This window comes from Rana temporaria, chromosome 10, assembly GCF_905171775.1.
Source record: "Rana temporaria chromosome 10, aRanTem1.1, whole genome shotgun sequence".
Taxonomy (NCBI): Eukaryota; Metazoa; Chordata; class Amphibia; order Anura; family Ranidae; genus Rana; species Rana temporaria.
Window position 1 is genome coordinate 136,904,869 of NC_053498.1, and position 13,739 is coordinate 136,918,607.

Genomic DNA, 13,739 nt, shown 5'->3' on the forward strand with positions numbered 1-13,739 from the left:
TCCACATAGGGCGGGAAGTAGGCCTGCCGTCCTGGAAGGTTCATAGAAATACCGTTACCGGTAAGTAACGTAGGTTTTCTCTTATCACCTTCCAGGACGGCACACGAGAGGATAATCAAGGAACCAAAAAGGCCTACTTTAGGGTGGGACCCTTGCCTGCAAGGTCTTCTGCTAGGTGTCAGAATCTGATTTTATTTCACCACCTCCACTCCCTAGTGTGTGATGAAGGTATCCTAGCTGGATCATGTAAATGACCTGCAGGTCTGCTCCACCTATGCCCTTGTCTCCTCTTTGGGTGCAAGGTCTAGGTGGCACGTGCTCTTAAAGAAAAAAACATTCTGAGAGCCTGAGTATTTTTTAGGATAGAAAGGTTGGCTGTGCCAATATTCTAGACATCGTGGTCGATAATGTCTGCCACTGCTGCGTAGGACCATCTAGACATTTGTTCTGTGAAACAAGGACCTACTTTGATCAACCAAGACAAAACATCTGGTTTTAAGCCACTAGTCTGTTCAGGAGAATGGTTTAGAAAGGAAAAAAAGGTCTCCTGATGGGCAATCCTTGTGGGTCCCCCTTTTTGTTTGCCATAGTCATGGTGAAACAAGGATACTAGGTTTAAGGGAAGTTTATTCCCTTGATTCAAATGGCTGGACAGGTATGTGACTAAACAAGGCGTTTGGTGTGCTCCTGCACTCCCTTCAGTCCACCTGTCCACCTCCATTTATTGGAATGCATGCGACTTCATAGTGAGGACACTTATTGGTCAGTGTCAGGACCACAGGATGCCTTGGCGTGGCTCATTCATGCGCCCGCCAATACGCGTGGACAAAATTCTGTCTCCAACGCACACTGCTAGACCGGTCAAAACGGCTGCACTGCAAGGCGTTTGGCAAGTAGGTCTCATCCTGGTCATTCCCCACTTCTGGGTTTCTTCCCATCTGAATGCTGACATGTCGGCTGTGAAATTGTTCTATATACCCCAGGCTCCTTATAACTCTGCGAGTCAATATATTAAACTGCGCAGAAAAAGAGCCTGTTACTAAATTGCGAGTAACCACTGCATTAATTGGTATATAACAGAAAAGAAACAAAAGTGTCGGGGAAAGAAAAAAAAAACTTTTCACCGCACCCTGCGTATAACACGCAGACACCTTTTACCCTATATTCTCAGGGTAAACCCATGAGTGCCACACGCCAACAGAATACAGTATTCTGTAAATATCCAGTGTTCGAGGTCATGATTCACTCCAAGCACCAATGGAGTGTCAAGTTAAACAGATCCCTACCATAAAGGGACAAATGCTATAGTAGGAGTAAAAGACGAATATTGGTTATTCACATCCAGTTCGTCCAAGGGGGTGACATGAAGAACATATACCGAGCCATAAACCTATCGGATCGGGAGAAACAGTCAGAATATTCTGATGCTGAATTTTTAAGCAAACAGCTCCTAAAAGCGTTACCCCTTTCCCACTAAGAAAAAACCTGATAGGTGATTTTATGACCTCCTTCCAGTGTCCTATAACCCTACTGGGTCCAAGGTCCAGGGAATTCTGGCATGCCTAGAAGTAAAGGCCTGCAATCAGAAATCTTGTTCCTTCCATGTACATGGAAAATGAGGTCTGAAATAAAGTGACCAAAACATCTCTGAAATACAGGTCATAAATCTTGTATTTCCGAAGGGTAGCAAGCTCAGACTTAACATGGAACACAAAGCAGGAAGACACCCCCAGCTTTCACTGCTGTGTTTTCTGATATACAGATAACTGTAGGATAGAGAAGACACAAACCAACCAAGGGATGTTGTGTAATTCTAATATGCAATAAGATACCATATAACCTCAGCCCAGAGAAAGGACAGAAGCTCCAAGTGTGAGTTTCTGATGCTTAATAGGTTATAAGGTCCTGCATCCAACAGAGAGGCCACTAGCCAATATGGTGTTTTTCTGAGTAATTAAACGCGGAGGGCACAGACACCTTCTACTGCTGTGTTTTATCTATTTGCAGCGATCCCAGGTAATAGAGTCCAGACGGGATGACAAGAACAACTTTAGTGTTGTCTATTCCTGACTCTGACCACAGTACGGTCCTCTAAATCAACAGAAAATAACACTAGCACCTAAAGTATATTTCTGATGATCATGAATTGCAGCTGCATGCAGACAACAAAGAAGGACAAATGCGGCCTCAACCGTGTATGGCTGGTGCTATACTACCTGCAGTCATAACTAGCAGAGAGTGGTATTAACACATTACAGATAAACAACAGGGTATAGGACAACAAATGTTACAGACAGTAAGATTGTATATTCCTGATTACCATCACTACACAGTCATATACCCGATAGAAAAAACGCTACTAGCAAAAAACCAATGCTGTGCGTTTCTGGATAGTAATGTTAAACCGTCATTGAACCCACCATACAAAGTTGTGAATGATTTTGATTAGAAAAAAACTTGAACAGTTATATGACCAACAGAATGTTGCCGACAACTCAGTGTGTTACTAAATGCAACCTTGCCGGGTCTTCTAATCAACCGAGATGTCACTAGCAAAAGGAAACCTTGAAGCAGTGCATATCTGAATACATAAATATCATAACCAATAATACAATGTTATGCGTTTTTGTTTAGCAAAAATTGTACAGTCATATAATCAGCAGAAAAGTCGCTATCAGTAACTCAACGTCATGCGTTTCTGATAAGCAATAGTGTACAGACATGTAACCTCCAGAAATATTTACCAACAGTAAATCAATATGGTATGTATCTGAATAACAATATAACAGAGGTGTCACCGACAATTCAATGTCATACTTTTCTGATGAGCAATAGTATACAATCCTGTATCCGACAGAAATTTCACCCACAGTAATTCCATGTGGTGCGTTTCTGAATAACAATAGTGTGCCGTTATATAATAGATGTGTCACCGACAAATCAATGTCACACTTTTCTGATGAGCAATAGTATACAGTCCTGTATCCGACAGAAATTTCACCCACAGTAATTCCATGTGGTGCGTTTCTGAACAACAATAGTGTGCCGTTATATAATAGATGTGTCACCGACAAATCAATGTCACACTTTTCTGATGAGCAATAGTATACAGTCCTGTATCCGACAGAAATTTCACCCACAGTAATTCCATGTGGTGCGTTTCTGAACAACAATAGTGTGCCGTTATATAATAGATGTGTCACCGACAAATCAATGTCATACTTTTTTGATGAGCAATAGTATACAGTCATGTATCCGACTGTGCTGATATGTAATAGAGGCATCACCCACCATTCAGTGTTAAGCGTTTGACTAGGAACAGCGTACCGTTACCTAATCAATTTTTGGTGAATCATAGGATATTTATCTATATACTGTATATATATGTATATCAAAATGACACAAGATAAAAGACTCCCCATGTTGTGTATTTCTGATGTGCGGACAGCCAACGACCTATCCTAGGCATAACCTGAATCTCAGATACTGATCCTTCCTCCCAGTGGAGGAGCCTGGTAGTTCCAAATAATGGAAATCTGAGGTGTTTAAATATACCACAGTAGTGGTAGCTGCTAACCTACTATTGCCTAGATCTGAGTAGGTGTAGCTGGTCCACACACAGGTGGGAGCGAGTCCTAGTCTCTACGGTCTTAACGAGCACAGACTCAGAAATCAATTAGGTCTCTCGTGAAGAGATGACCATAACTTTTAGGCTGGAGGCAATCAGACACCTGTATGGCTGCTTCACTGGTTTGTTGCCTGAGCCACAAGGGATTCAGATTAACCCTTACATACTGATAAGTATAACAGCATTGCAAGGAGAAAGTGATAGGTTGGAACCTGGGAAGATGTTGTAGACAATAAGCAACCCCCACAGGGGTAATATATATATATATATATATATATATATATAAGCTGCCCCCCTTGTCGGGCCTATCCTAAGAGTTTAGGAGGTACGTTTTTTGGGGGCTAAAAAAAAAAAAAAAAAAAACATCTAACAACACCATTATGAGCTATATGTCAGATTCATGGTAGCTGGCCCTAATCCTTCAGGGATTCCTATAATCTCCTCAGAGGCCTGTATTGCCCGCAGGAGTCCATCCAGACCCTCTAGGGTGAAGGGGCGTCCTGTTCAGCTTTGCTTTTCATATCCTCCCTGTCCTTTGCTTCCTCTACCCGGACTAAAGGGAATGAATGGAAGCGGGGGAAGGGCACTAGATACTATTCAGGTGAGGCCTTCCTGGGAGGATATGTTTTCTCTAGGGATAAGCTCCTCTTATGTCAGACCTTAGGTTACTGACTGCCTGGCAGTTTCACGGAAAGTTTTAACCGTTGCCGGTCTTTCCATCTGTATAGATGAGAGATACCCCATTATTGCAGGAGTCCCTTTCTCTGCTAGGTTATCCATGCATTCTTAGCAAAAAAGGATTTTGAGTGGGAGTTTATCTTATGACCCACATATTTATTTTTAGAGGAGCTATACCTTGTAGCGGCAGGAGACCATTTATTTGGGATCTCCTGGGATCCGCTGGGGGGTTTCTGCCAGACAAGAGATATACATATATGCATAATATTACTTTGTCCTCCCCCAGGACTGCAGGTTTGTACTGGGGAGGGGAAAGGGTAAGGTGAGAAAACCAGTCCTGCCTGGCTGGCTCCAGGATCCCAGACCCCTGAAATCCAGGAGCTCTCACTCCCTTCCCTCCTCCTTTTCCAAGGGGGATTTGTACTCACTGCACCCCGACCTGGATCTGCTTGCAGTCACATATGCCTTCATCTCCTCCTGTTCCATGAGGAGGTTTGGCTGGGTCCATGGCTGTCGGTACCTCTTGCAGGGGCTATCCGCAAGCCGACCCTTCCGCTGCCCATGCTGCTCTCTAGGCGTTCCTTCCGGGTTGCGCTGTGAGGCAAAAGCCCACCTTCACTCAGAGAGGCTTGGAGCGCCATGTTTCCAAAAGTAGGAAGCAGTACCCGGGAAGAGAGAGCTCTTCAAATGGCGGCGTTTCCTCTGCACCCTAGCGATGGCAAGCCTCCCCGCAGCTCAGAGCGCTGGTGCACGCCTGGGGCGACCTGTGAGTTAGACCCGAAGGCCTACAGGTTAGTTCAGCCCTCCCCGGCCTCCCTAAGACCTGTCTCAACAGGGGTACCTTCGACCCTCCCCGGTCTCTAGGTATTCAAACAAAACAAACGTGACGATGTGTTCGGGAGAAACACAATCAATACTGGGGATCAAGGGGAAGGGTGGGGACTTTTAAATTGTTAAGTGATTGTGTTTCCTGTGGGGAGGAGCCATCATCTCTCGTGTGCCGTCCTGGAAGGTGATAAGAGAAAGCTTTACTAAAATTCTGCCATTGGTATCATTTTAGGAGTTCAGCATTTTCAGCAATGAAGACTGATCTATTTTCCCCAGGGACAGAGGGCCAGATTCACAGCGGAGATACAACGGAGTATCTCAGATACGCCGTCGTATCTCTCAGAGTATCTATGCGACTGATTCATAGAATCAGTTACGCATAGATATCCCTAAGATCCGACAGGTGTAATTGTTTTACACTGTCGGATCTTAGGATGCAGTACCGCGGCCGCCGCTGGGGGGGAGTTTGCGTCGTAAACCAGCGTCGGGTATGCAAATTAGGAGTTACGGCGATCCACAACGGTTTTTCGCATTCGCTACGTCGCCGCTAGTCTAGTTTCTCGTCGCAAAGTTAGTCGTCGTTTTGCGTAAGACGTCCGCATGTGCTGTTTAAAGTATGGCCGTCGTTCCCGCGTCGAAATTTAAAAATTCACGTCGTTTGCGTAAGACGTCCGGGAATACGGAAGTACGCTACGCACGTCGCCGTTCGAAAAAATGACGTCAATTCGCGCAAAGCACGGCGGGAATTTTCGAAACGGAGCATGCGCAGTAGGTCCGGCGCGGGAGCGCGCCTAATTTAAATGGCACACGCCCCTTTAAATTACGCAGGCTTACGCCGGAGGCCGCCAGCGTAGGTTTTCATTGCAAGTGCTTTGTGAATCAGGCACTTGCGATGAAAACTTGCGGCGGTGTAACGTATCTACGACACATTACGCCGCCGCTAGTCTACGTGAATCTGGCCAAGAATACTTGTTGATTAGATGTGCATAAGCACTCAAGCATCTGCCCATATTGCCACTGCATTAACAGTGCTGCAAAGGGTTGGGCATGCAACACTGTACGCAAAATAATTTGAAATAGTGCTTTCTTTTGGTGGTTTAAAAAAAAAAAAAAAAAAAAAATTGACACACACAGTAAAGGGGTTGTAAAGGAATTTTTTTCCCCTAAATAGCTTCCTTTACCTTAGTGCAGTCCTCCTTCACTTACCTCATCCTTCCATTTTGCTTTGAAATATCCTTATTTCTTCTGAGAAATCCTCACTTCCTGTTCTTCTGTCTGTAACTCCACACAGTAATGCGAGGCTTTCTCCCTGGTGTGGAGAAAGCCTCTTGAAGGGGGAGGGGGTGAGCAGGCAAGTCAGGATACTCTCTACTTTGCAGATAGAGAAAGGAGCTGTGTGTTAGTGGGCGTCCCGACACTCCTGCTCGCCCCCTTTAAGAGGCTTTCTCCACACCAGGAAGACAGCCTCGCATTACTGTGTGGAGTTACAGACAGAAGAACAGGAAGTGAGGATTTCTCAGAAGAAATATGGACATTTAAAGTGGTTGTAAACCCTTATTTTTCACTTTTACCTACAGGTAAGCCTATAATACGGCTTACCTGTAGGTATAAAGAATATCTCCTAAACCTGTACGGTTTAGGAGATATTCCCCTCGCAATGCGCCGCTGATTGCAGCGGCGCATGCGCAGGGGGGATCCACGGCGAAAGGACCGGCAGCCGCCGGACCTTGCCGCGTTTAAATCTCGCACGCGCGGGAGTGACGTCATCGCCGCTCCAGCCAATCACAGCGCTGGAGCGGCGATACCCGGAAGACACGCCGGAGCAAGATGAAATCTCGCTCGGCGTGGACCAGGTAAGTGCTACACACCTCGTTCTGAGGTAAGTATTTCATAATCAGCTATTATGCGGTGCATACTAGCTGATTATGCCTTTTGCCTTGCAGGTTTAAAAAAAAAAAAAAAAAAAAAAAAATATTTAGGGAAAAAATAATTTTCCTTTACAACCCCTTTAAGTCTGCAGCTACAAATACTGTAGCTGCTGACCCGATCATCGGATCAGCTGCAGCTGCCACCATTTCAGGTAAGGGAACACGACAAGAAAAAAGCCTTTTCCTTCACAGGCGGTTTCCTGCGGCACTTTCCAATTGGCCCGGCAACGAAGAATGGGGGGCAAACAAAAAGAAAAAATTTCGGTCATTTTTTATTTGTTGAACAAAAAAAATAAAAAACCGCAGGAGGTGATCAAATACCACCAAAAGAAAGCTCTATTTGTGGGAACAAAATAACAAAAATTCTGTTTGGGTACAGTGTAGCATGACCGCGCAATTGTCATTTAAACAGCGACAGCGCTGAAAGCTGAAAATTGGCTTGGGCAGGAAGGGGGGGGGGGTAAGTGTCTGGTATCGAAGTGGTTAAATATCGCTTTGAGTAACATTAATTCCTTGTACAATTAAGCCAGTATGACATGAAGACACTCCTCACCTGCATACAGTGCACCATGCTCTCCTGCTTGTCCTTTAGGGAAAACTTTGGCAGGAGACGCAAAAAGTTTTTCAAGAGAAGGACGATGGCATCTCTGAGGTTCACGAGATCTCGGGTAGAAAAATAGACCTCTTCTTCCTCTTCAGATATATCATCCAGCTTAAACAGATCACATAAAATAATGAAGCTCATTAGTGGTAGCTGCATTATCCCCTGCCTCCCGTTAATTTTTACCTAGTGATCCTGCCAGTAACAAAACTTCCTTTCCTAGGGAGACAACACTTGCTAACTGTACTGCATTTATGGAGCAAAAAGCGTTATCGCCTTAGGAAAGGAAGGGTCAGGCCTACAGAGTACACCCAACTGGGGGGGGGGGGACACAACGCACAGTGATGGGCTTTGCAAAACAGCATTGCACTTTCTGCTTGCTTCTTGGACTCTGAAGCAAGTGAAACGCTTTTCAAATAATGTAAAAAAAAAAAGGGAGGAGATCCCAATCATGTGACCTGTCAAAATGAAATGACAGACCACTCCTCCAATCACAAAGGTCTTAAGGAAAACTCCAGACTACAACTCAGCCTGCATATTACGAAACGTATTTAAAATGCAGGCTGAGGTATGGTGGAGTACCACTGCGCACAATCAATACATCACTAAGTCTATGGAAACAACTAAGCCATAGATCTGGGTTACCTCTTCCATCTCTCGTCGCACAGGCCTGGGACGTTTTCTGCCGCCACGATTGTCTCCTTGAGAGCTTTTCACCGTGTCCTTTTTCCTTTTGCGGTTGGAGTCAGAGTCTTGTGGCCAACACTTCTCCAGGGTGTTCACACATTTATCAAACAAGACGGGGTGAAACACCTGATTGGCGACACTGCCTGTCATATAAAAGGAGGACAGACATTAAAAGACAAGTAAATTGCAGGATAGAATGGAAATGCACGATACGATTTGGGAGGAGTGGCGCCGACACGAGGACCCGCCCTGAGCTACTGACCGAGCCCCCCCTTTTGTACCCCATTCCCCTCTACTCCTATGTCTGCAGTTCCTTCTCTTTGTTTCCCCCATCTCACCACCTCTCTCTCCCCCTTCTCTCTGTTCCCTCTTTCTCTTCCATGGCTTTTCTTTAAATATATTTTAAAGGGGTTTCCGGCAGATTGAGTCCGAAAATAAGCGGCTTATATGAGGAACTGCTGAGCCGTCTCTGCTGTCTGCCTTGTGATTCTCTGCACCGTTTATGCTACTGTTCTGCTGAAGTTTTGTATTGTTTTCTCTGTGTCACAGGTGTTCACCTGTGGCTAATAAAACTGTTATTTAAAAAAACAAAGTAAAAGTTTGTTTTAAAACCCCCTCTCAGCCACTAGGTGGAGCTCACAAGGGCTGAGAACTCTCCTCCTCCCCACCGTGACAGCGCTGGGCCAATCATCAAGAAGCAGTGCCACCACATAATAAAATGCGTTGCATGCTCCTCTTCAAGTGGAAGTACTGGGTATTGTTTAATCTTGAGAACAGAATGGAGTGTCAGGGGAGAAAAAGAAAGAGTATGTGTTTCTGGGGAGAGTGGCATGGGCACAGTGCAGGTATCATTTAGGTGTATGCATCAAAAGGTGTTTGCAGGGAATGCTACCATACCAAACAAAATATTTCCCAGCACACTTACCAACCAGTCTGCAAAACAACCAAATTGGCCCTGACTAACAGTTTACAATAAAAATGGATGGTTTTGTTTGCACACATTTGCAAATACACAATATTACCAAAAGTATTGGGACTCCTGCCTTTACAGGCACATGAAGTTTAATGGCATCCCAGTCTTAGTCTGTAGGGTTTAATATTGAGTTGGCCCACCCTTCGCAGCTATAACAGCTTCAACTCTTTTGGGAAGGCTGTCCACAAGGTTAAGGAGTGTGTCTCCCTACGGTCTAAGACTGGGATGCCATTAAAGCGCATGTGCGTGTAAAGGCAGGTGTCCCAATACTTTTGGTAATATAGTGAAAATGCAAAAGCCGCAGTGCCAATGCCAAGGGACCTCTGTATATACTTCGGTCCTAACTCTAAAATTTCCATAACCTCCATGGAGGAGGAGTTTAAATAATAATGGATTGTTTAACCGCTTAGCGACCGCCGCATGTACATATACGTCGGCAAAATGGCACGGACAGGCAGAACGTCGGACGTCGCTGCCTAGACGTGGGTCCGATTAGGACCCCCCCCCCCCCCCCCTCCGGTACATACGGTGGTCGGTAAGCCTCTGGGAGCGATCCGAGATGAGGGAGCGGCTATTCGTTTCTAGCCGGCCCCTCGCGATCGCTCCCCGGAGCCGAAGAACGGGGAGAGCCGTATGTAAACACGGCTTCCCCGTGCTTCACTGTGGCGGTTGCATCGATCGTGTGATCCCTTTTATAGGGAGACACAATTGATGACGTCAGACCTACAGCCACACCCCCCTACAGTTGTAAACACACACTAGGTGAAACATAACTCCTTCAGCGCCCCCTGTGGTTAACTCCCAAACTGCAACTATCATTTTCACAATAAACAATGCAATTTAAATGCATTTTTTTGATGTGAAAATGACAATGGTCCCAAAAATTTGACAAAATTGTCCGAAGTGTCCGCCATAATGTCGCAGTCACGAAAAAAAAAAAACCCGCTGATCGCCGCCATTAGTAGTAAAAAAAAATAATTAATAAAAATGCAATAAAACTATCCCCTATTTTGTAAACGCTATAAATTTTGCGCAAACCAACCGATAAACGCTTATTGCGATTTTTTTTATCAAAAATATGTAGAATACGTATCGGCCTAAACTGAGGAAAAAAACTTTTTTTTATATATTTTTGGGGGATATTTATTATAGCAAAAAGTAAAAAATATTGAATTTTTTTCAAAATTGTCGCTCTATTTTTGTTTATAGCACAAAAAATAAAAACCGCAGAGGTGATCAAATACCACCAAAAGAACGCTCTATTTGTGGGGAAAAAAGGACGCAAATTGCGTTTCGGTACAACATTGCATGACCGCGCAATTACCAGTTAAAGCAGCACAGTGCCAAATTGTAAAAACACCTCTGGGCATTTAGCTGCATATTGGTCCGGGGCTTAAGTGGTTAAAAGTAGAGTTCTGAGAAATCATTTGTTTGTGATGTGCATGGCCCTTTCATGTGCATCTAGCTGTAAAATCAGCCAGTTATAGATTGGGGTTGTTGCCATTTTTTTTGTACATTTCTACCATACACCAACTTTCCGCAATGGGATCTGTGTAGCTGCCAAATGAGCACCAGACACTTACCGGGTATCTCCAGAAGCAGGAAGTACAGGCCAGCTGCATGCAGGCCCAGACACTTTTGCATATATCCCGCTTTCTTATTTTCTCCAACATGGACAAAGTGGTAGAGCACCGCCACCAGGGAGTTCCGACAAATGTCATTCTCTGTAAATAGAGCCCAGACACTCTGCAAAACAGACATTTATGTACAATTACTAACAGAAGGAAAGCACAAAAATGCCATAAAACTATCCCCTATTTTGTAAACGCTACAACTTTTGCGCAAACCAATCAATAAACGCTTATTGCGATTTTTTTTTTACGAAAAATATGTAGAAGAATACGTATCGGCCTAAACTGAGGGAAAAAAAAGTTTTTTTATATATATATATTTTTGTGGGATATTTATTACAGCAAAAAAAGTTACAAATATTTTTTTTTCAAAATTCTCGCTCTTTTTTTGTTTATAGCGCAAAAACTAAAAACCGCAGAGGTGATCAAATACCACCAAAAGAAAGCTCTATTTGGGGGGGGAAAAAAGACGACAATTTCGTTTGGGAGCCACATCGCACGACCTCGCAATTGTCAGTTAAAGCGACCAGGGCTGTGGAGTCGGAGTCGAGGAGTCGGAGTCGGGGGAAATTTTGGGTACCTGGAGTCGGAGTCTGAAAACAATGCACCGACTCCGACTCCTACTAAATTTAGATTGGAATTAAAAAAAAAAAAGCAAGTTTAAATGTCCCAATTTACAAAAAGTTATAATTAATGACTTCTCTACTGTAAGAATAAAGACCAATGCATGCAGTGCCTCACGTAACCGCAAAACGAACACGTTAAGTGACCGTGAAGAAGCATGCTTTTCATGTGCTTCACTATATGGCTCGCAACGCACAATTAGGAGCTGCAATACTTCTACTTTCCATAGTGATGTGTTCTGCTTTTACAGGGAACGCATGTTAGAGAACCAGTAAGTGTCCAAATAAAAAAATTCCAACAGGAGTTTTATAAAGCACTAAAAGAAGTTGAAAAGTATGATCGCTCATCAAAACTTACTGTTGAAGAAGCCATCCTTGTTTATCCAGAGATCGTTAGTGATGTGGCCAGAATAGTTACTGCAATGCCACCCACCCAAGTCAGTGTCGAAAGATTATTTTCAGCCCTAAAAATAATAAAGTCTGACTTAAGAGCTTCTATGAAAGAGGATCTGGCAGAGGAAATTCTCTTCCTTAGAACTCTACATTGAATTGATTTGCATTTGCTAGGCCTATAACTACATTTCAAGATTAATATAAACCATTTCTAGGTTTTACAGATTTTGTTTTTGGTTCATTATAGATAAGCTTTGTTTTTGTTCTAAAACAACCAAATAATGTGGTTTGTATTTTTGAACTGGTAAAGATCCTGTTCCTGATGTTTATGCCTGCTGCTACTATCCAGCCACTTGACTGTTTTCATTGTGTTTGTCTTTTGCTTAAACTGTGCAATACAGTAGACTGTTGGCTTCCCAGCCAGTAGTCCTGTGGTAGGTTGCGTTTCTTTCCCTCAAGGAATGTATAAAATACATTTGCATATTAATACAGAGGAGTCGGAGTCGGAAGTACATAAAACTAAGGAGTCGGAACATTTATCTACCGACTCCACAGCCCTGAAAGCGACGCAGTGCCGAATCACAAAAAGCGCTCTGGTCTTTGACCAGCAATATGGTCCGGGGGTTAAGTGGTTAATTGTCATGTGCCTATACACACAGGCGTGTAAACAAGCTCTGTGCATTCTTTAGTAAAAAAATAAAATTAAAATACGAATAAAATAAGAGAAATTTGCATTTTTAGTCAGCAATGTACGCCTCATGCACACAAATGCATCCATTAATATATTGTGAACGCGAGAATAAGTGTGAGCGCATGTGCAAGAGCATATGCGGAAAAAAAAAAAAAAAAAAGTGTAGATGTTCAAACAGGAGTAACGTTTGCAAGAGGACCTAGGGCACTTTCACAATGAGGCAGTGGGGGTGTCAGCGATAAAGCGGCGCTTAACCACTTCCAGACCTTAGGTGTTTTTCAGATTTGGTGTTTGCAAGACTAAAACAGTTTTTTCTGCTAGAAAATTACTTAAAACCCCCAAACATTCTATATTTTTTTTCTAACACCCTAGAGAATAAAATAGTGGTCATTCCAATACTTTTTGTCACACCGTATTTGCGCAGCGGTCTTACAAGCGCACTTTTTTTGGAAAAAATTCACTTTTTTGAATTAAAAAATAAGACAACAATAAATTTGGCCCCATTTTTTTATATATTGTGAAAGATAATGTTACGCCGAGTAAAATTATGCCCAACACGTCACGTTTAAAAATTGCGCCCGCTCGTGGCATGGCGTCAAACTTTTACCCTTTTACCCTTAAAAATCTCGATAGGCGATGTTTAAAAAAATTCTAGAGCTACAGAGTAGGCCTAGGGCTAGAATTATTGCTCTCACTCTAACGATCGCGACGATACCTCACTTGTGTGATTTGAACACCGTTTTCATTGTCTCTTTGAGACGCTGGGCGGGACTGACGTTTTGACGTCACTTTCGCCCAGCAGAGCTATGGGGACGGGCGAAGGAGATTTTTCCTTCAGTCTCGTCCCCGCTCAGCTGCCGAACGGTCCGGATCTCCTCCGCCGCTACCGACGGCTACGGTAAGCGGCGGAGGGCGCGGGAGAGCGGCGGGGCCCCTCTCCCGCCACCGATAACGGCGATCTCGCGGCGAATCCGCCGCGTAGACCCCCGTTATCGTGTACCAGACCGCGCACCCTAAAGATCGATACCTCGGTTTTGGCAGCAGCTGCTGCTGCCGTTACCGAGATATCAATCTTTAA

At 43.9% G+C, this 13,739-nt stretch overlaps 1 protein-coding gene across 2 annotated transcripts in view; it reads right to left on the reverse strand.

Moving 5' to 3' along the window:
* The window catches only part of NCAPD3 (non-SMC condensin II complex subunit D3), a 63,897-nt gene that overhangs the window by 47,394 nt on the left and 2,764 nt on the right, over nt 1–13,739 (reverse strand). For both annotated transcript variants that reach the window (XM_040326360.1, XM_040326359.1), the window contains exons 3-5: nt 10,907–11,069; nt 8,309–8,493; nt 7,616–7,774 (exon numbers count right to left, since the gene is read on the reverse strand). In XM_040326360.1, the coding sequence (XP_040182294.1) occupies nt 7,616–7,774; nt 8,309–8,493; nt 10,907–11,069 (507 nt within the window). The remainder of the gene's footprint in view (nt 1–7,615; nt 7,775–8,308; nt 8,494–10,906; nt 11,070–13,739) is intronic.